At 42.4% G+C, this 27,055-nt stretch overlaps 1 protein-coding gene across 1 annotated transcript; it reads right to left on the bottom strand.

The window, feature by feature from the left end:
• Window positions 1-323: 323 nt before the first annotated feature.
• xkrx (XK related X-linked) lies at window positions 324-26,128 on the bottom strand. The gene is made up of 3 exons (XM_021316048.2): window positions 25,314-26,128; window positions 11,603-11,862; window positions 324-1,674 (listed from the first exon to the last, which is right to left on the bottom strand). The coding sequence occupies exons 1-3, from the start codon at window positions 25,655-25,657 to the stop codon at window positions 833-835; spliced, it is 1,446 nt and encodes a 481-aa protein (XP_021171723.2). The 5' UTR covers window positions 25,658-26,128; the 3' UTR covers window positions 324-832.
• Window positions 26,129-27,055: the final 927 nt, after the last annotated feature.

Genomic DNA, 27,055 nt, shown 5'->3' on the forward strand with positions numbered 1-27,055 from the left:
TGGATTTCATTTTTCCTATTCAATTAATTAAACGATAACAAACTTTTCAATTGTATTTTTATTGAAACGACACACTTGCAAGTTAAAAAAACAACCCTTTTTCATTTTTTTTCTGAGTTTATTTAAGATTCAAGTAGTACAGTAGTAGTCAAGGCACTGTATGACCAAACAGGACAAACCATAAAAAAAAAAAGAAAACATGCACAGTATCAAAGTAGGTCTGCAAATTACAAGCTCATTTAGTGTCCATCTCTCTTTATGCAGCAATAAGAAGATTAATTACAGATAACTTCTTTGTTACAGTGGCAACACACAAATATTCAACATGCAGCACAATGCCGCCATCTAAACCGCTCTGCTTTCCCTCCATCTAAAAAGGTAGTGAGCTGTAAATAATAAAAAAAAGGCAACAGCTTGGCATGAGACAAAAGCATTAAAAGCTTTGTAACAATTTTTTTTTCTGCCGTTCCCAGTCTGATCAGTGCAGATGCGGATGTGTGCAAAAGGAGGTTCTAACGGGGATTATTGAGACCCTGAGGGGAGGTAAACTGGATCTGTCCCGGTCGGCGTTTCGGCCACTTCACACACACCCGCTTGGCACATTCCCCCCCTTCACACCTGGCTCAGCGCTGCTTTCTCAACAGCCGCCTTTGTGCATCGCCCGCATATCTTGAAGTGCTACATTCTTTGGTAGACTGGGGCCCGCTTTGGGTGTAATAATGATCCTGCAGACGGGGAAAGTCCAATATTTGTTCTTGAAAAACCCATCTAGTGTTCAGTCTGAGCGGCTCGAAGGCCTCGCCAAGGGGGGGCCGCGCCTCGTGTTTCCCCGTCAGGCCGATGACTCTCGCGCCCCCAGCTGCCTGGTGACGTCCGGAGGAAGGGAGTTCTGGGGGTCCAGCAGCTCCAGCGGCTCCTCTGGAACCAGCACCATGGTGGCAGCCGTGGAGTAGGAGGGCGGCACGTTGCCCCGCCCGTTTCTCGCCCCGCGCCCCGCCCGGCGGCAGCAGACGCAGTGCAGGCAGTCGTGGACGTTGTACTGGAAGAGGCGCCTGCACGGGTGGCAGAACTGGTGGAAGAGCAGCATGAAGAGCACGGCCAGGCTGTAGCAGATCAGCAGCTGCACCACCAGCAGCGGCGCGCACACGTACTCGTAGAAGTCCGACTTGAAGAAGTACCAGAGCGTGATGAGGACGAAGTTCTCCACGAAGCGTCCGGAGTAGTACAAGGCCAGGCGGCCCCAGCTCTGCGTCCTGTCGATGAGCTCCGGGTGGGCCAGGTCGAGCTTCACCGCCGACCAGCAGAACACGTTGATGCAGGCGTACAGCAGCGTGAACATGCACAGCACCACCGTGGTGCCCAGCTTGGAGAAGTTCTTCTCCACCCCCTCGGCCAACGACCCCTTCCTGGCCCAGAACTCCACCCAGGGGAGGAAGAAGAAGAAGAGCAGGTTGGCCACGCCCACCAGGAACACCCAGTGGGTGAGGGCCGTGCTGAAGAGGACCAGAGTGGTGACGCGGGTGGCGATCTCCAGAGCCCTCCAGACCACCATGCACAGGTAGGCGCCGGGGCGCAGCCGCACCTTGTAGTTGTCGTACACGATCTGGATAGCCAGGACGCTGCAGACCAGAGCGCCGTAGGTGATGGAGATCAGGGTGATGATCATCAGAGCCACTGTGGACACACACACAGAGGATCTGTCATTTAAAACGACGACCAGGGAAATTAACATATAATAACACAACATGTGGCTTTATTTCAGATTGTTTAATCTCTTAAAGCCTGAGGGTCTATTTTCCAAAAAAATGCACACGCATACTTGATGAGGCACTTCTCAACTTGTACAATGCATAAGCTGCTAATCTTGTTATCAACTTAACATAAAAGGTCCTGGAGGATGATGTGGATGTGAACATTTCAGAGTAAATTATTCTGGGTCTGAGTAAATAAGATTTAAATACCCCAAAAAATAAATTCAGCCTAACAAAAGAAAAGAGATTTTTACACACAAAACTTCGTACTTTTGCCATAAAGAAGGAAATAGACACTATAACATCTTGGTTACATCTGTGGCAAGTTTGATGTCCACACAACAAGCAATTGGGAAGTTATTCATGTTTAGATTGAGGGAAAAAATTCATTCTTGAAATTGAAAATGTGGGATTCTATTATTTAGTTGGTAGATACTTTTGTAGAGGAGTCTCAGATGAAGATCTGGACATTTGATAAGTGTCCAAGTCAGTCAGCTACAAGCGCGTTATTGTTGCTAAAGAGCTTAAGCTCCCTTGAAAGGGGGCTCACAGGGTTAAGGGGATACTTCTTTGTAAGTTTTATTTGCCCTGTTTTCAAAATGGATCACTACGAACTCATGGCAGAGATTCATGCAGTTAAATATGGAACCGGCAACAACAGAGACTGGATGAGTGGACGGTCAAGTGAGGGAGGAACAAATGAAAGAAAGGAAGCATAGAAAGAGGAATGAGGACGTAAGGTAGGGAGGAAAACATCATTTAGACCAGAGGTTCCCAAGGTGGAGGTCGGGAGATTTTTATTGGTGCTGACTTGCTAAAAATATTTAGTATTTCCTTATTTGTGAAACAAACACCAAAGTATAACTTTACAAGACGCTCCACATTCCTCATTTTAACGCAGGGGGAAGACTTTTTTTTCGTAGGAGTTCTTTAATTTTGTAATTTTACGACTTTATTCTCATGGTTTCCTAAAATAAAAAAATATCCCACCCACCTAAAGGGGGCGCTGTTGTTTTCGGGGTTAATAACAGTGCTCTTTGGCTTCAGCGGCGGCGGATCAGTGTGAGGTGGTGAGGATCTTATCAGAAGTTAGTTAACCTCAATCAGCTATCAGAGTCCTATAAACATAGGCGTGTCCGGTTACCGGCAGAACATTACTCACCAAGAAAAAGAGAGAAATGCTGGAAACCAAACCGCCTGACCACAGAGCAAACGGAGCAGAAACCAGAGACGATCGGATGTTCTCCAAGGTTTCTGAGAGAACATCAGATGCAGCTTTAACCACGATGTGGAGAACGAACCGACCGGGTTTAAAGATGGGATCAGTAAATTCACAAACGCAAGCGCCGAGCTCTTGTTCCGTCATTGCTTTTGTGCTTAAGGTGTTGCCACTTCTTCCAGATTATGATTCAGGGAGGATATGTCTAAAAAAACAAAAAACAAAAAGAAAGGAGGGCAGGCAGATTTGATGCAGCTTTAACTGTTGCTTCAGGTAGATTTTCCTTCTCCTCCTGTATACATGTGGCATTACTTGAGCTGGTCACATTTATATAACTTAAAAATGAACTTATTTTTATAGCAGTTGGCGTAACCTCACTCTGAAACATTTAAAAATAATCCAACCTTTTATTTGAGCCAACCCCACATTAATAAATAATCAATTTAAAAGAAAATCCTCCCATTTTCCACTCGGTCTGGACCCAGTTTCAGCTTACTGGTACTGGTAGAGGCCGTGCGATCTTTATTTAAAAAAGTTCCTGGTATCCCACAGCTCATGCTGCCACGCATGAAAAAGAAACAGGCTCACAGCATCACAGATCCTCCACCGTACCTGGAAGCAGATTAGCTTTAAAAAGCCTAAATCAGTGGTATTTTAATTTGGAACGATTTTCATTTCTACAGCACTTTTATTTTGGAATCTCCCGTTTACCCGGAAGTGCCTTAATTTAAAAGGACATGTATGGAGTGAATTTTGTTCCAATATTATTGCAAGCAAAGAATGCGTTTTGTGAGTTGAAATTTAAAAAAAAAAAAAAAAAAAAAAAACTTGAAAAAATGTCTCAATCAAAAAAAAAAAAAAACGTTTTATGAGAGTAACTTTGGTGTTTTCTGAGATTTTATCAATAAACAATAAAAAAACGTCTTTGTTTTCTATTTTAGTTTTTCAAGTTTTTTTTTTTTTTTTTTTACAAATTTCATATTTTCTAATTCTATACTTTTATGAACCGCATTCTTTTCAAACTGTAGATCACATTCGTTTCCCTTCTGGGGAATGGGTCAGTGTATCTTTTGGTCATTGGATTTTCGTTTCAGAAACAGGAATTGAAAAAACAAAAACAAATGGTCATTTGATTTTTGTTGTAAAATACAAAAAAGAAAATCGAAATACAAAGCGTTTATCTTTTTCACTGTCAAAAGGGGAAAAGTAAAATTTGAAAAATTATTTGAATTTAATTTTCTATTTTGGGTAACAAAAAACAAAAAAGCTTTTAAACAGAAACAGAAAAACGGCTCGTTTGTTCATACTCCGGAAACCGGATGTGGTTCCTACTGCCTGAGACTACTTTCCAAAATAAAAGCAATATGTTTGACGTGCATCAGGGTATTTTATTATTATTATTTTTTTACACATGTCGACTACAGTTAGTTTACATAATTTATTTCAGTTTTGTGTAATATTCCTTATTATTGAGTTCTGCTGATGAATATGGAAATATATGTTCTGGTCATAGTCACTGTTTAGCCTAAATAACTACTAAAACAATAGCATACAAGCTTAAACAGGCTTGCTGTTGCAATGACTCAGATAACTGAAAATTTGCACAGGGATATTAAAACAATTGGTTTGCCCAAGTAACTACTTTCACTTACAGATGACAGATTAAGATCTCAAGATGTTACTCATCGAAATCCATCTACATGATGTGAAATTTCAAAATAAAAGCCCTCCAAAATCTCTATGTTAAGTCAGTTTGACCTAAATTGCTGTCAATATTGAATGGTTTTTAGTGTATACTGTCACTTCAACATGACAGTAGAACACCTCCAGATGTTGCTCAACAAATTGCATCCACATCTGATGTTGTCACTGTTAATATTCTGAAAGGGTAGCATGCAGCTATTGTTGAACAAGAATGTGATCAATGTAAAACACACCTTAACATTCAGGTTCAATTAATACTTTTCTTTTGATAACAGATTTGTTACTTTTAAAAATGTGAAAGTGGATTAAAAACATAAAACAACCGTAAAGTTTATCAAAATTATGTGTGTGTGTGTGTGTCCAAAAAAGCTGGACGATGCTCTTATGTTGTAGTTCAACAAGCCCGATATTCATAAAACTTTGGTCATCCTTTGTGATATGGCTTCTCATATTGAAAATAAGAGAATCTAACTGTTGTATCTTAGAGTCATAGGCCTACTTACTCTCGCTGATTCTTGGACATCCTTCTTTCCCGGAAAAACAAGGCTTTATGCGATACATTCATTCAGCCAATAACAAATAAGACAAAGTTCCACTGAGATTCTCTTTTGTCCAAATTATAGAAAGATCACAACAAAAATGTTCTGTGTGCTTTCTTCTTAGACTGGCTAGTAATTTTTTTTAATTCATATTAATGATTATTTTTTATCTGTGTATGACAAAAAATATTTAGTTTCCAATACATTGAGAAACCTAATATACACTATATTGTATTGTATAAGTATTCACTCACCTGCCTTTGACTCTTCTGGGAAGGCTGTCCACAAGGTTTAGGAGTGTGTTTATGGGAATTTTTGACCATTCTTACAGAAATGCATTTGTGAGGTCACATACTGATGGTGTACAACAAGACATGGCTCTCAGTCTCCACTATATTTAATCTCAAAGGTGTTCTATTGGGTTGAGGTCAGGGCTCTGTATAGGCCAGTGAAGTTCATCCACATCAAACTCTTCCATCCATGTCCTTATGGACCTTGCTTTGTGCTCTGGTGCTCAGTCATGTTGGAGGAGGCAGGGGCCAGCTCCAAACTGTTCCCACAAAGTTGAGAAAATGGAATTGTCCAAGATGTCTAGTCTGTGGAAACACTCAGAGCTCCGTTCACTGGAACTAAGGGGCCAAGCCCAGCTCCTGAAAAACAAACCCACACCATAATCCCCCCTCTGCCAAACTTTACACTTGGCACAATGAAGTCAGACAATCACCATTCTCCTGGCAACCGTCAAACCCAGACTCGTCCATCAGATTTGCAGATGAAGAAGCGTGATTTGTCACTCAGAAGAACGTGTCTCCAATGCCTTGCATTGCACTTGGTGATGTATGGCTTGGATGCAGCTGATCAGCCATGGAAACCCATTCCATGAAGCTCTCTGCACTGTTCTTGAGCTAATCTTAAGGCCACATGAAGTTTGGAATCATGTAGTGATTGACTTTGCAGAAAGTTGCCAACCTCTACGCTCTATGCACTTCAGTATCCACTGAACCCGCTCCGACAGTTTACGTGGACTAACACTTCGTGGCTGAGTTGCTGTCGTTCCCAAACATTTCCATTTTCTCATGATACAGCAGTTGACTCAAGAATATTTAGGAGCGAGGAAAGTTGACAACTGGATTTTTTGCCTGCTGGCATCCTATCACAGCTTCATGCTGGAATTCACTGAGCTCCTGAGAGCAACCCATTCTTTCACAAATGTTTGTGAAAACAGTCTGCATGCGTAGTTTTTATACACCTGTGACCATGGAAGTGATTGGAACACCTGATTCTAATAATTTGGATGGCGGAGCGAATACTTTTGCAATATAGTGTATATAGTCATGTTGGAACATCATATCAAATCTTAATGAGCTTTGTTGAGCAGCCTCTGGAGATGTTCTACTGTCACTCTGAATCAAAAATTTTCACTTAAAACATAAGGGTTAGTAGCAACATTATCAGTAACTTAGGTCAAAGTGAATATATAGCGAGATTTTGAAGGGCTTTCACTTTGAAATTCCACATCAGATGTGGATGAAATTTGTTGCGCAACATCTGGAGGTGTTCTACTGTCAGGCTGAAGTGACAGTATCCCCTGAAAATGTACCGTTTAGTAACAACATTGCCAGAAACTTATGTGAAATTGACTTAATGTAGAGATTTTGGAGGGGTTTAATTTAGAAATTCCACATCATGTATATGGATTTTGATGAGTAACATGTCAAGATCCTAATCTGTTATCTGTAAGTGAAAGTAGTCACTTAGAAAAACCAATTGTTTTAATATCCCTGTGCAAATTTTCACTTATCTGAGTCATTGCAACAGCAAGCCTGTTTAAGGCTGTTGGCTATTTTTTTTTTAGTAATTATTCAGGCTAAACAGTGACTATGACCAAAATATATATTTCCATATTCACCAGCAGGCTTGAATAATAAAGAAGTATTACATAAAGCTGTGAGAAATTATTTCAACTAACTGAAGTCCACATGTGTAACAAAACAAAGAATAGAATAGGTTGATACACGTCAAACACATTGCTTTTATTTTGGAAAGTAGTCTCAGGCATTGCTACCGTAATGCATGGTGTTCGCATGACCTTCAAAATGAAGGGAGGGCTGGCATGACTGCCGTGTCCACAGTGGCGGCTGGCTTGACCGCAGTAAACTCAACCATGTTCATTGGAAAATCGCCTCACTTTTCTTAGAAAATATCGTCTTACTCCCCCTCTCACCTGGGATATCTGCGCTGAGATTTGTATGGATGACAAGCCTTGTTTTGTCGTGTCTAAAATCAAATCTGCGTAAGGTTCTTAAGACATTTTATTCTGAAAAATGTGGTGCTTTTGCAATGCAGAAGTGACCACTTCCGGTCTCGGAATATGAACAAACGAGCCTCTTTTTCGTTTACGTTTTAAACCATTTTTGTTTTTTCTTACCCAAAATAGAAAATTAAATTCAAATAATTTTTCAAATTTTACTTTTCCCCTTTTGACAGTGAAAAAGATAAACGCTTTGTATTTCGATTTTCTTTTTTGTATTTTACAACAAAAATCAAATGGCCATTTGTTTTTGTTTTTTCAATTCCTGTTTCTGAAACGAAAATCCAATGACCAAAAGATACACGGACCGGAATGTTATTCCATTGGCAGATATTTTTATTTACATGCTTAAATCAAGGACAAATGCACTCATTTCAAGATTTTAGTTACTTTTGATTCCTTTTTGCAATGTGTATATCGAGGATAAAGGGTCAATAAAAAAGTTCAATAGAATAACAGTTTTCCTTCCTTTTGCATTCTGGCCATGTAGGTTAATATTACAGTCGTCATTTCCTCCCAACCAATCACAATGCAGACCCAGGAATGCTCCATCACCAAGCTCCGCCCCCTTTAAAGAGTTCAGAGAGAACACGTTTTAAAAAATAAATATAAAAAATTAGTTTTGGTAAAAAGTTGGTTGAATAAAGGGTTGAGTTTGAATTCAGTGTTTGTGTGTTCTGTATCTAAAAATAAGCAATTAATCAACATTTTAAAATGGCCGGGTCTGCACTCAAAGAATATATTTTGTTAATAATTATCAATATTGATCACTATGATTTCTATCGTATCTATCAATATGCTTTTTTTCCTATATTGTCCAGCCCTAGTGTGAGGTATAAATCTGAAAAGTGCAGGATGTATTTATATGCATTTGACATGCTTAGATTAAATCCACTTAAGCCAAATTAAAGCAGGATCAGTTTCTTAGACAATTTAACAAGCTCTGAACATCTCAGAACTGGCAGAAATGCAAACCTACCAACACATGGATGTTCACCTAAACTGACGAACGGGGCAAGGACAGCATTATTTAGATGATGACTCTGGAGCAGCTGGCGAGATTCTCAGCCCAGGTCAAACTGAATTAGATGTTCACTCCACCAATCTGGCCCAGAGGAACCGACATTGATATAAAGAAATCCGTAAGAATGTGATTTTAGGGAACAAGAAAGTGCTCTGATCAGATGAGACCAAACGCAACTCTGTGCCCACAAGAGGACCACCAAAACCGGCCAACATCTGGAACCTTGCATCTCCAGCTGAACCAGGTGGTCGAAAAACAGGCACAAATGTGTCCGCTTGATCTACATAAACGCGCTTTGAGGAAAAAAAAAAAGAAGCTGTTCAGGTTTACAAAGACCAAACACAACCCCTGCAATCCTCCTTCAAGCTGCTGCCCCCGACACTGACGGCAACAAAACCAAAACGCTAATTTCTCCTCTCGGCTGTGTTGTGCATCCCGAACAAGGAATACCTTAAACCAGGGGTGTCAAACATACGGCCCGTGGGCCGGATCCGGCCCGCCGAACAATTTAGTCCGGCCCTGTGGCTAAATGCATTATCATTATAAAAAAAATAAAAAAAAATGTTTTTTTTTTTCCTCCAGTGTCCTTTCTCACAATGTGGCAATAATAATTGTTGTCTTAATGCCAAAAAGAGCTCATCAGATTTGACTTTCACATGTGGAGCAGTACTGCTTTTGCCATAGTGCTCCGCTTGATTTATGAATGTGAATAGTTTTATTATGATTCATGTGGGGAATATCTTAAATGATATGGACACTACAATGGGAAAGTAGGAGAGGACAGGAAGAACAATAAGAAAAAAAGAAAAGGTGAAAGAAAGAGGAGATAAAAAGGAAGAGAATGATATAAAAACAATTATTGAAAAAAAACATGTACTTCGAAAATATGCAGTTCCTATATTGTTTTAATTATTGTTTTAATTAGCAGATTAAGCTTCAGGTGTGGAAAAAATTAAATAATTTCTTAATTTTTATCTGTTTGATGTATTTTGTCATGCAGGACAGTGTTTTTAAGTTCCAAAAAATGTGAATAAATGTTTTTCAACATTGTACAATCACTGTGATCAGTTCCTATGCATAATGCACAAGTAAATGTTTAACTGAGTAAAAGTATTGTTGAAATTGCACATACTTTTTTTAAAAACGCTGAGGTTATTCATAATATATTGTGTAAAAGTGAAATTCATTTAATATAAAAATCAACAACAAGTTCACATTTATTAGTTCTATTTAATCTTGCAATGAGTTTACTCGTGTGGCCCTCTTGAGATCAGATTAAGCTGAATGCGGCCCCTCAACCAAAATGAGTTTGACACCCCTGCCTTAAACGGACACACTGCATGGCTCACTGTTGTCTTTTTTAACAATAAAACACGATTTTAATGAATCCAACACCTTGAGTTTAGGAAGCTGTTGTATCTAGCTGTACTGTTTCAACGTCTCCAAAAGGTGATGGACAACATTGTTATCTTACCTCCACAATTAAATTCAATTAAATTTTTTTTATATAGCGTCAATTCATGAAACATGTCATCTCAAGGCACATTCCAAAGCCAAAATGCAATCAGGTTATACAGATTGGTTGAAAAATTCCCTCTCTAAGAAAACCCAGCAGATTGCATCAAGTCTCTCCAAGCAGCATTCACTCCTCCTGAAAGTGCGTAGAGCCACAGTGGACAGTCGTCTGCATTGTTGATGGCTTTGCAGCAATCCCTCATACTGAGCAAGCATGAAGCAACAGTGGAGAGGAAAACTCCCCTTTAACAGGGAGGAGAACCTCCAGCAGAACCAGGCTCAGTGTGAACGTTCATCTGCCTCGACCCACTGGGAGTAAGAGAAGACAGAGCAGAGACACAACAAGAGAGACAAAGATGCACAGAAGCACACATTGATCCAGGAATCCTTTCTATGTTATATGATAATAGCGGGTGATCTGTCTCCCCTGGATGATGTCACATCTAACAGAACGCCAGACCAGGTGTACCTACTATGAAGAAAATAATTACAGAAAATAAAAAGTTAAAAAGTAGAAATGATGGAAACAGAAGCTGCAAAAGACTGGAGATGGCAGGACAACCGCCCACATTAGAAATGGTCTAGTCAAAGTCCAGAGGTAAAACTCATTGAGAATCGAAGTCTTGAAAATAAAGCTTCACAAACTCATCATCCAGTATGACTCTTAAAACAAGAACGGGCAAAATATTTCACTGTATGGATGTTTTCCAGGGTGCCGACGTAGCAGGCAGCTCCTAGGAATACTTTCAGATTATGTTGGGATTATATGCATCATAGAGCTGTAACTGTTCTTCTCAGATTATATTCAATCTTAAACATGAATGTGTTTTTCCAATGGCAAAGTCTGGCTCTTCCAAAAATGTTCAACATCCCAAAAGAACCCGAAAGCATAGATAAAATATTATGATATATTTAGAAAGATGATTAACACATAAATCCAGCAGGTAATTACAATTATGAATCAGGACAGATTATAACGCCTCCTCTAGTGCCCCCTTCAGGCCAAAATTAAGCCTGACCCAGAGGATTAAAGTCTGATGTTAATCACAAAACACACATGAAGCAAGTGCTCTAGTCCTGGCAAATTTAATAAAATAAGAAAAGTTTATATTTTTTTTAGTGGAGGAACATGGAACCAGCTATGTAGCTCAGAGCGGAAAGTGATGCTTTGGGGTTAGTGGTAGCTCCAGCAGGAGTGATTTAAGTACAAGGAAAGTTATTTCTCTGAGAAGTGACCAATAAATGCTTTAAAAACAGGGAACGGTTTCGCATTTGAGTCTTTGAAATGACAGTTGTTTGAAAATAAGCGGTCTGGACTCTCAGCATGCAGACATTGTCAAATAGTGTTGTCTGTGTTGTCCGAACTTGGACCACAAATTGATGAAAGTACAAACCAGGAAGGCTCATAATGAACCCAAAACACTGCCACTGAGACTTTTACTTATCCATAAATACTCCAAAATTAGGATTTCTGCTGTAAAGGGAAGATGCAAAATGCTCAGGTAGGAACGAAGGGGAATATAAACCAGGATTTCTTACATCTAACAGAGAGCAGATACTTCTCCTGGATGGTGGCGTACAGCTGGAGCGTCAGCTGAGGCGTGGAGCCCAGGAACGCCTGGATGACGGCGGTGCGTTTGAAGGCGTTCCTGTGCGTGGCCAGCGTCCGCTCCGTCTGGCCAATTTCCAGCTCCTTGTGGACCTCCTGGCCTTTCTCCAGGCTGATCTTTCTGGAGATGGTGACGTAAGGCTCCTCCCTTTTGCCCGCCTTGAAGTAGACCACCAGAGCCTCGAAGCACCTGAGGAATGAAAGGGGACGGGAGTTACGTTTGACTGCCAACAGGGGGCAGCATTGTGTTATAATTTACAGGATGCCGTGAGGTCTCTGATGCAATATTTAAACCGTTTCTGCTTATCAGCTGGCGGTTTTGCCTTTGCTTTACTAAAGTAGCTGCTATTTTTTTTTAACATTTAAAAAATATCAACACAAATTTCAGTTATTTTATCATCTTCAGATAAAGGTTGGTCTGATTAAGAGGATGAGATAAGATTTCCTTCTTGCTCTTTGAATGTTTCTGCCAACTTTTTTTCCTTGTCAAAAAGTCTTTATCTGGAAATCAGGTTGTTCGATTGTTTTGATCTGACAGTCTTACTATTTAAGAAGATTACCTGACGATTCTTGCTCTAACGTTTCTGCTAAGCTTTTGCATTTCAGCAAGTTTATTTTTTTGCTATTGACTTCAGCTTCTTCCACTGAACAATTCAGCTTTCAGCATCCACACTGCCTTTTTGCTGGAAATGTGATTTCTCTAGAGAAATCTCACTTTTAAAGGAGTAACAGCTTTTAAGATTAAGTTAAAGGTCTTTCATCTGGAGAATGAACTACTTTTTCTAAACAAAAAAGAACCAAATACCCTGCAGGCCAGGTAATTAATTAATGTTCGATGGAGTGCTTTATTTATGTTTCAGTGGTGGATTGTGGGACCAACTTTTGAGCACGGCAAGGAAAGTGTTATGGTTTCAGATTTTATCTACTACATAATTGACGCGATGCCGCCTGTCAATCAATCTTGGAGGCTCGTCAGCAACTGACCAATCAGCGAACACAGAAACGCGCCATTACAAACGTTTAGAAGGTAGAATACACTTTATTCCTTTCCCAAAACCTTAAATGAGTCCAGAAAAAATGTAAACGATGGATAAAGTCAGGTGACCAGCATCCTGAGCAGCTGAACACAACAGTGATCAGTGTTTAAGCATACAACCAGGAGCAGCTGATTAGCATCGCAATAGCTGAAGTAATACTTCAATTATGTCCCCGAACCCCAGAATGCCAAGGATGCAGAGCAGGAGCAAGAAGAAGAGGGAGAAGAAGGACATTTAAGCCATCTCTTCCAATGATTACAATGGGCCATGCAAGATCCTTGGGAAACAAGTCGGAGGAACTCCAAGCCTTAACACGGACCCAGCAGGAATGTCGGGAATGCAGTATTATGTGTTTTACTGAGACATGGCTACAGGATCTTACACCCCGACTCCAGTGTCTCTCTGTCAGGCCTTCTGAACATACGGTCAGACAGCGATAAGAGCAAAGGTGGCGGATTGGCGGTGCTTGTAAACAACAGATGGTGTCATTCAGGACATCTCACCATCTCTAAAGTGTATGCTGTGATATTTTGTTCTTATCATTTACCCGGAGAGTTCACCTGTGTTATTTTGGCAACAGTCTACGTTCCACAATCTACCGTTGCCGCATACACCACATGTGACGTCATCAGCTACAGACACAACAACCCAATGTGTTTGTGGTAATATCTGGTGATTTTCATTACATCACGTTCTGCTACACTGCATTTTATTTAACAGAGAAATTTCAAGTGTGTCATCCGACCTTATGTGCTAAACCCGACAGCCAAAGATTAAATTCAGTGCATCCAGCTGCCTTTGGAAGTCATTTATACCGCAGCACCAATGCAATCCTGAAGTGCCTTCCAGCTGCGTTTCTCAACCCTGGTCCTCGGGGTCCACTGCACTGCATTTTTCAGACATTTGTCTGTTGTTACACACCCAACTGCAGCGCTAGACTGCATGCCGAGGGGGTGATGCAGTCATTTGAACCAGGCGCCTTGGAGCAGAGACGCAGCTAAAACAGGAAGGGCCGAATCTCTGAGGACTAGGGACATCCACAGAAGGAGAAAAACAGAAACAAAAATGGGTTTTGCTTGGAAACAAAGAGAGCTTAATGTGTTAAAGACTTAAAAGCATGAGATAAAAGAACCACATGCTAAAATGCAGATTTAAACCCAAACTGAAATGTTTGTTAAATTTTCAATTAAATTTTATTTATATAGCGCTAATTCATGACACAAGTCATCTCAAGGCACTGTACAAAGTCAAATTCAATCAAATCATACAGATTGGTCAAAAAGTTTCCTATCTAAGGAGACCCAGCAGATTGCATCAAGTCTTCTTATCCTTTAATCCATATGTGTCAAACTCAAGGCCCGCGGGCCGAATCCGGCCCATCCAGGCAATTTATCCGGCCTTCAAGAGCCAAAAAAAAAGCCATTTCATGTCATAAAGTAGAGGCATAAGTCCTTTTAAATTGTATAAAGTGGCTTTTTCAACTGTGTGCTAACAGCATCCTGCCACTAGATGTCAGTTTTCCCACAACACATTAAAAGAACACAGAAATGTCCAAAAAGAGAAAAAGTGATGCAGAATGATGAGAATTTCACCCTAATAACTTTTTTTTGCAGATAAACTGTATAAACTGGATCTAAGGGTGCTACTTTTATGTTATTTTTATATTTTTTTATATATATTTATATGTGAACTGGAATGAAATTCTAAAATCAAAAGTGTCATCTATTCACATGCCACCGGCCCTTTAAATGACCAAAGTTTAATGATGCCAAAGTGGCCCAATATAGAAATGAGATTGACACCCCTGCTTTAATCCCTCACCAGCGATCAGGCAAACTGTCCATTTGTCAAATAATTTAGACGAAAGCCGTCTTGGTCCTGAAGCAGCGAACAGTTTCTACACGTCCTCGGGTTTCTGGGTAGTTTCATCCAGAGCTGAGGAGCACAGAAACTAAATGCTGCCTCACCTTGTTCTGATCCTGGAAACACAGAGCAAGCAGGTCTCCGAGGTCCGCATGTATTTTCGGCCCAAGACCATTTAGTGCTTTACAGGCGTTTTCCATAACAGGGAGCCAGAGCAGTGATTTAAGAACTAGCGAGTAATGATCCGTTTTCCTGGTGCTGGTCGGGAAACAGACCCCACTGGTGTGTATTTCACTTCAACATAAACCCAGCAGTTCTACGAGGGTTTCAGAGGTTTGTTACAGAATATTAGTGATCAAACAGCACCAAGAAGACCAAGCAGTCAAGAGGCCCACGGTGACCATGGAGGAGCTGCAGAGATCGGCAGCTCAGGTGGAGACAAGTTGTTGACTCTAGAAATCTGGCTGTTTGTTAACAGTGGCAACAAGAAGAAAGCCATAAGCTTTGCAAGAGACACAGCAAACATGTGGGAGCAGGTCCTCTGGTCAGATCAGACCAAACTTCAACTTTCTCATCAACGTGAATAATGCCGGGTTGCATAAAACTAACCTTATCCCCACTCTGAAACAAGAGGGTGGCTGCATTATGCTGTGGGCATGTTTTTGTTGATGGGAAGATGAAATCAAATACAGGGCAGTGGTAAAACTGTGAGAGGCTGCAAAAGACTCGACTCTGTGAGGGAGGTTCATGTTGTTGCTGGACAGCAACACTAAAAGCACACAGTCAGAGCTGCAGGGGTTTACGTCAAATCACATTGGTGTTAGAATGGCCTAGTCAAAGTACAGGACATAATGCAACTGAGAAACTGTCACGTGACCCAGTCTTTAGATTCACAGAGCAGCTCGAGACCAGAACCCCCCAGAAGACTGGTTACAGCGAAGGGTGGACCTAACAATTATCGACTCAACAACACAGTTTCTATTTTCCAAAAATAATAAAAATCTGGACAATTTTCCTTCTGCTTCACAAATACACACTTCTTTGTGTTGGTCTGTGACAGAAAATCCTAACAAAAGTGCGTTCAGGTCTACGGTTGCAACGTGGCCAAATGCAGGAAAGCTCCATAGGAAGTGAATAATTTTGCAGTGCACCATCAGACCGGTAACGGTGAAGTTTAGAGGCTGAACGAACACCCAGTACAGTTTCTGCATGGTCTGGGGTGTGAACGGTCTGCAGAAGTAGTTAAAGGAGGAGGAGCTGTAAAGGGAACTGTGCAGATCTAGACTACAAAGAAAACATTAAGTAATTAATGCGCATTGACAAACAGTTCTTGCAGCTTTCCGGAAGAGGGTATTTGTGCATTAGGTCATATAAGTAATAAAGGATTGTAAATCACAGCCAACCAAAAACCAGCTGAGTACGGAGACTCCAGCAGAGGGCAGACAAGGAGAGAAAACATCCTGGGGCCTGAATGGATTCAGTGAGAAACGTCTGGGTGTGGCTCTCTTAACGTTTGCAAGGTAAATGCTCTCTGTGTTTGGCCTCATGGGTGGGTATTACTCATAAAGAGACAAAAACAGGTTTTACACTGACGTCTTCCTGTGCAAGAGGAGAAAAAAGCCTCAAAGCATGAAGTGAAAACATGTAATCCACCTGACATGGTTTCAGAGGCTAGTCCTCCGGCTGCTGCAGGAACTCTACCTATATAAGACAGGAAAAGCAAGTCCAGCTACCTTTAACCTGAACTGTTGCATGTGTGCATGTATTCAGCACAGGATCCCCTCTGGAGATCCTCCCCAGCAGCACTAAATCTCACATCGACGCGCTGGAATGCACGTCGGGACGCCGTTGCTTCAGCAACGTCACGCTGAGAAACTCTCCGCGGCCCAGAGCCGAGCTTCAACGGCCTGCAAGGAAACTCCAGCACATTTTTCCGGGTAAAACTCCGGACCTTTCCAGAATCAACTTTCCAGCGTTCTCCATCCTGTTTTAATATAAATAAAAAACATTAAACGGGCTTTTCTAGTCATCACAACCTCTAAAAACTACTTTAAAAAAAAAATATATATATACAAGCGAACCACCAGTTTTGGACCACCAGAGATTGGTAGACACTTTAGGCCAACTGCCTTGCCCAGGAGCACATCAACAACCAGCAGAGAAGGAAGGTGGAATCAAACCAAAAGCTTTCAAACTGCAACCCGACTATTCTTCTATTTATAGAAGATATTTCCACAGGGAGAACCAAATATGGAACCAGAGACCAGAACGCAGGAAGGATGGGTGCAAGAAAGGAAAACAAGGACAAAAAGGAAGCAAGGTTAGGTAGGACACAAGGAAGGAGCGCAGTGAAGGAAGGCAACAAAGGAAGCAAGGACATATACATAGGTGAGGTAGTAGACAGGTATAGAAAAGAATTGAATCCCTAAGAAAAGAAAGGAAGGACACAAGGAAGTCAAACAAGAACACGAGACACAGCAGGTGGTTAGGACACAAGGAAGGTATTGAGATAGGATACAAGAAAGGAAGGACAGAAAGACGGGATCAAGATAACACAAAAGGACTCTTATTTTGTTTTCGGTATTTTCCAGGTGTGATAAAAACAAGTAAAACTTCGTAGAAGTTTTTCTCAGAGTTCGCAGAAACCCAGCGAGCCGTACCCATTCCTACACATTTTTACCCAACAGCCTCCGGCGGACGGGAACGAGCTCCAAAAACCTGATTTGCTGCAATCTTCTGCCATGAAATCTGGCAGGGCAGTGGGCTCGGGCTGCGGAGGAGCCGAGCGAAAGGAAAAAACAGAAAAAAAAAAAAGGGGAACGGCGCAACAGACGAGCAGATTAGTCAGAACAAATGTGCTGACTTTTAGAACGCCGCCGAATCGTTTTAGAGACACGAAACGTGGGCCGCTGCTCTGGCAACTTTCACAGGCAATCTGTTCCAAGAAGACACGAACGGGTGCTCTCCGACTTCAGGGAACCAGAAGTTCTTTCAGCGGCTCTTTAGTGAGATCATCCTGTTTTTTGATCTGTTATCTCGCCGACACACAGCGAGAAGCTCCACATGCTCCGACTGGCCCAAGCTTCTCGAGATGCAATTTACTGAAAGAAACAAGTCGGGGCAGGACCCAACCACACTCTCCGGTTTAAGATTGGCAGGAAGGATAAAGTTACACTGCAAAAACGGACCTAAAAATAAGTAAAATGTTCTTAAAATGTGTTTTTGTCCTAGGTTTGAGCAGGTAAATAAGATTATCTGCCAATAGAATGAGTATTTTGACCCCTAAAATAAGATAATTAGACATACAGCACTTGAAATAAGATGATGGAGATGGATTGTTCCCATTTTAAGTGCAAACATCCATTGGCAGATCATCTTATTTACCCGTTCAAATCAAGGACAGATGTACTCATTATAAGAAAATTTTACTTATTTTTAGTTCCGTTTTTGCAGTGCATTTCTTTGGTTTTGATTCAAGCGACACGGCAGCTTGGCTCGTGCAAAGTTCCTGCCGTTCGCTGTGCAGCTCCATGCAGCCGTCGGCAAACGTCACGAGCTGAAATTCCCATTTTGATCAAGATCAGGAGCCGCAGCATCCCAGGGTCACACAGGAAGCCTCCCATCAGCGCACAGGCTGCAGCAGAGGTGATTTTAATCAAAGGAGAAAAAAAAAAAGGAGAGAGAGCAGGACGTAGTACACCCTTATCATTCAAATCTTAACACCCGCTTCCTGAGTGCATGAATCTAAATTGACACAGCAGAGCTCAAACAGATTGTAGCTGGATGGAGAAAAAAAAAAAAAAAAAGAACGGCCGCTGATGGCTGCACAGACGGGAAAGCTGCTTTGTGTTAGAGCGGTTATAAAAAAAAAATCGCTGCAAAGGACGAAGCAAGCGCTCACAGGAAGGAGAAAGATGAGTGCAGGAGAGAGATTAAGTGTCCCCACCCAGCAGATGCTTTAGAGTTGGGATTCCACCTCCCTCCTCCCTTTAGCAGGACTCAAATTGCTCTAGCTTCATATTTCTACACGTTTCCAGACTCATACTTCTTCCACTTCAGGTCCACCTACCAATCATAAATAACGTATAAATAAGAAATAATCAAGATTGAAGTTAGCGGTTGTTGACTTTAAATAGCAGCAAACACCACAGACTGATTGGTCAGGATGGACAGACAGAGAGAGAGAGAAGGATAATTTCACTAATGGACTGATGGATGGATGGACTGATGCTCAGCCATCAGGGTTGGTTGTAATCTGTTTACGGCAAATCTTCGCGCCTTTATAAAAATGCAGAACGAGCAGAACGGAGCTTTTCACGCTCTGCTAACAAATCCTGACTAATCAGGAGACGAGCTGTGAGCTCATCTGATGTCTCTGCGACTCGTCAGCTGATCGAGGCGATGCCGTCCGCCGCGGCCGGCCGTCTGGGTGCAGCTCTGGATGTTTTAATGAGCAACAAAACGCTCACAGCAGCTCGACCCCAGAGGCTGCAGGTGGTCCGTCGAACCGCCGCAGGCTGCTTTATCTCCAACATGTTAATGAATGACTGTATACTTTGTGCCGGCCGGACCCCAGATGCTGTCTGACCTCGGTACGGTTACAGTGGGAAACCTAAATGTGCACGGATTGCCTTAAATGCTCGTTCTCAGCAAAGCAGGAATTAGTCTGAGTCATTCAATTTTTCTTGCTTGTTTTAAAAGTCCAAGCTCAGCTAAGTTCTTTGATCGTTTCCTGACTTTCACAGTGACAACCCAAAGCAGTTTCTGATTCCACAGAAGCTCTTTAAAAATAACCCTTCAAAAAGAAACTCAGATCCACATTTCAGCCCGTCTGCCTTCCTGCTCCACCGTTTTCTTAAACCCGCAGCTGCAGCTACGGTTGAAATCCCTGCCGGGTGAAAAGGACGACGCCCAACCCGCCGCCGTAAAATCCACCGTGTGGATTCAGAGGATTCTGCTGGTAAATCAAAGTCCAGAAGGTGGAGCAGAGTGGATCTGAACTAAGCCAGGGTCTCCACCTACGTCTTCTTTCTGTGACTCATTCGTCCACATAAAACCGGTACCTGCGCGTCAACCACATGACTAAAGTAGGAATCTAGTCGTCTGTAATTAAACCGAGCTCCTCCTCTCCGCCTACAATGACCTGATCCAGGGCTGATAACATTCATCGACAGAAAACTGTTAAGAAAATAAACATTTCCTTTGTACAGTGACGTTTTAGGCCTCATAACCCAGCGTGGAGGCGTATTAGACACAGCATGATAAACGAGAAAACAAAAGAAGCTGTGAAAATATGATCTAATCGTTAAAGAAAATAAATAAAAAAAAACAAATGGTGCTCCTTCAGCTTTTAGTCCCCTTTCATTCTGATCACCGAGAGCAATCAACTACCTTCAGAAGTCAACTCATGTGCAATTTATTCTCAGCGTAGATCCTGGTGTTCTATGCAATTCAATTCAATTTTATTTATATAGCGCCAATTCATGAAACATGTCATCTCGAGGCACTTTACAAAGTCAAAATCAATCACATTATACAGATTGGTCAAAAATTTCCTACATAAGGAAACCAGTTGATTGCTTCAAAGTCCCGACAAGCAGCATTCACTCCTGGAGAAGCGTAGAGCCACAGGGAGAGTCGTCTGCATTGTCCATGGCTTTGCAGCAATCCCTCATACTGAGCAAGCATGAAGCGACAGTGGAAAGGAAAAACCACCCATTAGCGGGAAGGAAAAACCTCCAGCAGAACCGGGCAAGGAAAACAAGGATAGAAATGCAGGCCTCAGAGGTTTGTTAAAGAACATTTCTTGAACAAAAAGCATCAAGAAGATCAAGGCACAAAGCAGACAGGACAGGGGGAACGAAGTGGCGAGGCTAAACGCAGGGTTAGATGATAAAACAAGTCATAGGCCGTTGTTCAATCCCTTATCCAAAAATGGAAAGCATATGACACAACCAGGACACGACCGTCCACCTAACCTGGCAGGCCTGGAGCTTTAGTTAGAGAACAATCTGGAGGAGCAGCAGAGAGCCACTCTAAAGGGAAGAGAGGCAAGGGAAGAACAAAGAAAGCCATAAGACGTCCTGCTTTGCCAAAAGTAGACGAAGCAGCAAGCATCCAGGAGGAGCCGCTTTGGTCAGATGGAAGCAAAATGCAGCTTTCTGGCCTAAATGCAAAACTAACACCGCTCACGTCTCCACAGTAAAACATGGTGGTGGAAGCATCATGCTGTGGGGAATGCTCCCCATCAGTAAGGAGTGATAAGAAGATAGAGGGAGTGAAATACAGGTTAGTCCTAGAAGAGAACCTGTTAGGGGCTGTAAATGACTTGAGACTGGGGAAGAGGCGACGCTTAAACAACCTGAGCTACACTGGGATAGATTCTAGAGGGAAGAATGGCCTAGTCAAAGTCCAGACCTCAATCCAATTCAGAATCTGTGGCAAAAACTTGATAATTGAGGTTCACAGATGAGCTTGAGCTTTTTGTGGAAAGGCGAATGTGCGAGAAATTCAATCTAAGCTGGTAGAAACCTCCTCTGAAAACACAGCTGTACAGTTAAGGTGGTTCTAGAAAATGCATTCACTCACGGGATTTCAACGCAAATGTATGGCAAACATTTTAAGACTTCGATGCAACATTTTTTTTTCACGTCTCACATGCACCGTCTTACACAGAACATTAAAACTTTTCCGCCATTTACCGAGTAACAGACGTAAAACAATTCAGTGTTTTAACCCCGTGGGGTGCCAGACAGACGAGTGTGTATGTACGCCCCGACACTTTTGGCTTCCATGTGACTTCACGTTAGCCCCTTCTAACATGAAGTCAGAAGAAAAAAAAAAGAGAACTATATTTCTAGTGAAAAAGTGAAAAAGAGAACTAAAAATAAGCAAAATTTTCTTGAAATGAATGTATTTGCCCTTGATTTGAGCAGGTAAATAAGATTATCTGCCAATGGAATGAGTATTTTTACCCTAAAAATAAGATAATTAGAAATCCTGCACTTGAAATAAGGTGATGGAGATGAATTGTTCCTATTTTAAGTGCAAAAACCTTATTCCATTGGCAAATAGTCCTATTTACCTGCTCAAATCAAGGAAAAATACTTTAATTTAAAAAAATATATATATTATTTTTAGGTCTATTTTTGCAGTGTTTTTTGTGTCATTCTTCATCCAATCAGACGAATTCATCGATCAAAGCCACGCCCCTGGCGGCTAAGCTGTGCAGGCGCAAATGTCTCTCAAGCGTACGTATGCAAACGCAAGAGTCAGACGACAACAGCGAGAAGACTGGAGAAAATGGGGCAGCAAAAGAAAATACAGGCTCCATTCGAATACCCTTAATTATCGCTCCTAGCTCCGGTTCTTTGAACTTTCATGGGCTCTACAGTAAGAGCTCTGTCTTGGGTAGGAAAGGAGCGTCGGACTGCTGTGCCGATTTCGGACCGCCTTTAACGGCGACATCATTACGTGACGGAGTCAAATCCGGGCCTACAGCCTTCGCAAAATGGACAACAAAATGCGACAAAAGTTGCAAGAGGAAGCACACAGGCTCCTTTTCCTACCTCCTTCCTTACTGACTGCACTATTCGGACAGCACTTATCATGGCGACCGCTGACGTTCTCCCGCTTTGGCTAAAGAGTCCTTACTCAATAGACGTATTTGAATGGAGCCTCAGTCATTTATCTATAAAACTAAAAATCTCACAAGGCTTTTGCTGGAGGAAAAAAAAAGCGAGTAAAAAGGAACTCCGCTCCTTAGGAGGACTTTAGTCTGCAGGAACGGTATGACAGAAACGTCAGAGTACCTCGATGTGGGTGACCAGCTCATGCCTAATCATGACTCAGCTGATTAAGATTATGTGGTCCTTACAGTATCCTGCCATGAGGTAAATATTACCACAGACAAATAACCCATGATCTATTGCATCACCTCAAGATGCTAACATAAAAACAGGAAGAAAACACATCTGCCCTTGCCATTTCAACAGAATCTGAGTTGTTAGGCAGCCGCTACATGCCGCTGAACAAACGCTCCACACCAAGTTGTCACCAGCAAGTGTGACGTGTTGGAAAAGCAGGAGCTTTGGTGGTTTTCTGATCCATGCAGAAGGGTAGACAGAGAAATCTAATCTAAGAAGCAGGGGAGTTTGTGCCTGTTGGTCTGGGGTGGCTTAAAAGGTCGTTTGCAAAATATTTGTTTTTCGTCACGAGAGAAGAGATTTCCACAGGGTGAAATCATTAATAACAGCTGCGGATGTTCCCGAAAGTTCGTCCCAAGGTCAGATCCCGCGAAGCTCAGAGAAACTGCAAAAATATCCGAGGGTTACTTCCCAGACTCTCCGGGGCTCAGTTATATGTTGAAGGCAGGGAAAACAAGGCTCAGCTCAACTTTTGACCTGTTTGGACAATTTTCAAAGGGGAAGGAAGATCATTACAAAATGGTTCTAGTTGCAAATGCTGAGCCTGAATTACAATATTTCAGTAACAATTAGCTCCGATTAAAGCAGAGGCGTTTGACGATATCGCCGAACACCAAAAGGACATATTCTGGTTACATTTTCTGGCCAACATGCCAAATTTTATATGTGAGGGACCAAAACTCTCCACATCACCCTGAACACAATAAAACATGGTGGTGGCAGCATTATACTACGGAGATGCTGTTTTCCCCCCAGAGTTAATGGGAAGATGGCTAGACAGGAGCTGCACCTTCCAGCATGACAGCACTAAAAAAATAAAATAAAAATTCAGCCAGAGCTACAATAAAATGGTTTATACCATGGTCTGGATGAATACTCCATTCTGATTGGCTGCAGGGTGTCCGTTAATAAGTGTTATAGGACACCTATAAAAATGTTCCGGTCAATTTTTCGAAATTATTCCGCTGGCTTGATTTTAACGTTGAAAAACACAAACAAACATTAAAGTGTTAATAATTGATTTAATATTTATTTATTTCATAACCATGGTATAAGTGGGATAATGTCCATTATTAGAAATTAATGGACTTCATTGAAGAAACCGTCTTCCGCTTCGCGTTGGACGGTTCACGCCATCGTCGTCGTCCATTAATTTCTGTTATACCAAGGTTTGTGTGAATACTCGATTCTGATTGGCTGCAGGGTGTCCGTTAATAAGTGTTATAGGAAACCTACAAAGAAGATCCGGTCAAACAGCCTGATTGCTCTAAATTATTGCGCGGGCTCAAACGTTAGCTGCAAGATGTTTGACGCTGGTTATCTTGGCAATGTGTCATAATGAGAAAAAAAAAAACCATTAAAGTATTACTAATTGATTTAAGATTTGTTTCTTTCATATAAGCGGCATAATGCCCTTTGTAGTGTCCATTATCAGAAATGAATGGACGGTTCACGCCTCCGCGTCGTCCGTTAATTTCTGATAATGGACACCTCGTCGGGCATTATCACTTACTTAGACCGTGTCTGAATGGCCTAGTCAAAGTCCAGACTAGGTAGATTCAAAAGAAAATCTGCGGCGAGACTTGGAAAACTGACATCCAGAGACGCTCACCATACAACCTTGCATAAGGTACGCACAAAAACCCGCGTGTACAGATGTGCAACGCCGGCAGAGACGATTTGCAGCTGTTGGCAGATCTACAAATTCCAGACTCAGATTCTGCTAACCCGGTCCAGACGGCTGTCTGAACGGAGAGAGAGATCTATGGCCACTGCTGTGCTGCATTGAGGTAGCAACTCATTTTGATAAAAGGAGGCTGCAGAGCTTTCCAGTGCATGAACAGTTTGTGCCAAAAGAATTCATACAGAACGTTTCTGAGCCCCGTCATAACTCAGGAGATTTGTTTTCAGAGCCGCCGCAGCTCCAGCCGGTCTGTCAACTGTTGTAGAAACAATGCTTCAAAAGGAAGTTATTAGAGCGATGGATCATTAAAAAATAAACATCTTCAGCAGCAAGCATCCTGTCGGGTCCTAAGAGGCTGACCCTGCAGGGCCTTAATGTTCTGCACGTCCAGTCGTCTCTCATTGCCCTTCCAGCTCCGCTAATGGAGAGTGGAAGCTGCGCGTCCAGAGAGGATAACCGACCAAACGTTCCTTTTTTTTTTTTTTTTTTTTTTTACTACAAATCCTCTATGAATCTTTTTGGGGATTTTGTGCGACAGACCGACATTTGTCTTCAGCAAATATGATGAACACTTTAAAATAAAATAAGTGTCAGGCCCCGCTGCTGATTCTAAACAGGTAACCAAAAGGTGAAATAAATCCAGGCCCCCAACTAGAAACCTATCACCACCATCTGCAGATTCATTTTGCCGCTGCCGCCGGGGTTTCTGCTCCACCCGTCTCTCCTCCATTCAAATCTACTCACAGATTAGTTTGCATCTATTCCAGGACGCCCTGGATGTGTGCTGAGCGTTTGTTGCAACTTTGCAGCTGCTTCCTGTTTGTGCCTCAAAGTGAAACAGCTTAAGTTCTTTTATCTTTTTTCTATTCTTAAAAAAAAAAGAAAAAAAGAGCCAATTCTTGTTATGATACACATCTGTTGATATTATATTATCTAAAAGCCCATTTTAAGTATATTATGTGTGTGTTTTTTAGTTCTTTTTCAAACTTCCTCAGCTCAGGTAGCAAAACTGAGATCAAATTAGTGCCAATTTGGGCTCCTTCGTCTTGGTGAGGCTGTTTATTGATTTAACGCGTGTTTGTTATTCTAAGCGTTTAGGACGCGTGAGTTTTTAACCTGTTTCGCCCCTAACCTGATGACGGGTCCGAGCTGCAGCAGGTGCAGCAACAGGACCATCGGCCGGTCCCGGCCCAGGTCCCTGTGGATGAAGGTCAGGGTGAACTGGATGACCACAGCGGGCACCAGCATGAAGGCGATGGTGGCGCCCAGCCAGATCACATCCTTGTCGTCGTGCAGCGTGCGGCAGAGGACGCCGGCGGTGACCAGCTCGGCGCAGTAGAGCAGGGTCGTCCACACCACGCTGAGCGGGGGGTCGAGCCGGCGGCGCGGGGTCACCACCATGAGCTCCCCCAGGGAGGCGCACGGCTCCATGTCCGTGATCTCACTGCCCTGCTCCTCCATGGCCACTTCACACATGTCAGTATCAGTAAGCCTGCAGCTACAAAGCTATCGCCTTGAAGGGAACTCTTTTACGCCTTTGATGCGCCGTCTCTCCCAACTCTCCACCAAGTCGATCATCGCCGGCGTCGCATCGCGCTCCTCCCCGCCCGCTCGGCTGGGGCGCACAGTCCGCCCTCGGCAGGGCTTTAGGGCTTGCCGTCGATGAACGCGAGGAACCCGCTTCTACCGGAGGAGATCTCTCCGCGCCGTCAGCGTCCAGCTCGGGAAAAGTTTAGCCACGTCGCACCAGTCCGGCTATAATTCCGCAGGCGCTTCCACGCAGGCGGGCGGCGGCGGTGCGCAGCGCCGGGGAATCAGACCGCTCCTTGTTCCGAAAAGTAAACACGCCGAGAACCGCAGGCCGCCGGGCTCTGGGTGTTTCTCATGCCACATTCTCGCTGCTCTGCTGGGAGGGATGGTGTTTTCACGGCTGATGCCAAGAGGCTGGGTCAAGTCAGCCGCTGCGGCGCAGGGGGAGCGGAAACGACCTGCTCCTTTCAGAATAAAACACAAACAACCGAGAAATTCCGGTATTGGAATCGAGAGATTTCATCAAATGTATCTAATTAATAGTTTATTAAAAAAAAAAAAACGTGGTGAATTATAAGTGGAAGTAAAGTTGTCCGATTAATTGAAACCGCTCACATCCCGAGCCTGGGTCAGCACCATTTCACCGTCGCTTGTCCGTGCAACGCCAAGAGCCGGCGGCGAGAGCGGCGTCCTCGGTGTTGACAATTAAAACCTGTTTGCCAAGTCGTTCCCTCATTTTGTAAATACGGTTGAAAGCTCAAACAATGTATGGCACGATTTTGCGACATATTAGGCCTGTCGCAACATGAGCAACGGGGCGTGAATTTGTGGTTTTAATAGATACTTGGATTTGTATTCAGGCCTGGATTATCAAACCGATGATCTCAGGTAGTTTTTGCTCCTTCTTTCCCTCTCATCGGGAGCAATGTCTCTGATATGTTTACCATTCACCCACGGGCGTTTTTAGGACCCTGAAATATTGGGGGCGTTAGCCCAGGCCTATTATTTTTAAAATTTGACTCATTATTCATAAGAAAATTAAAATCCAAATGATACACGTTGTATTAATTATATCTCCTCACTGAATTTTAATTGAATTGAAATGATTGTGAATAGGCTAAATTAAAAAAAATGCTTTTTGTATTTTTTTTTTGTTTGTTTTGTTAGTGAAGGATGAGGAGAAAGAGTTCACGACTGATGGAAAGATAAGATAGGCTTTATTGATCTCACATTGGAGAAATTCACATGTCACATCGGCTCAGTAATCAGTAGTCATAGGAAGGAGGTGTCAAGCAGGACGAGGTGCATCAAATATATACAGTGTGTCCTTGGTATACCATGGAT

Source organism: Fundulus heteroclitus, chromosome 23 (assembly GCF_011125445.2).
Source record: "Fundulus heteroclitus isolate FHET01 chromosome 23, MU-UCD_Fhet_4.1, whole genome shotgun sequence".
NCBI classification, from domain to species: Eukaryota; Metazoa; Chordata; class Actinopteri; order Cyprinodontiformes; family Fundulidae; genus Fundulus; species Fundulus heteroclitus.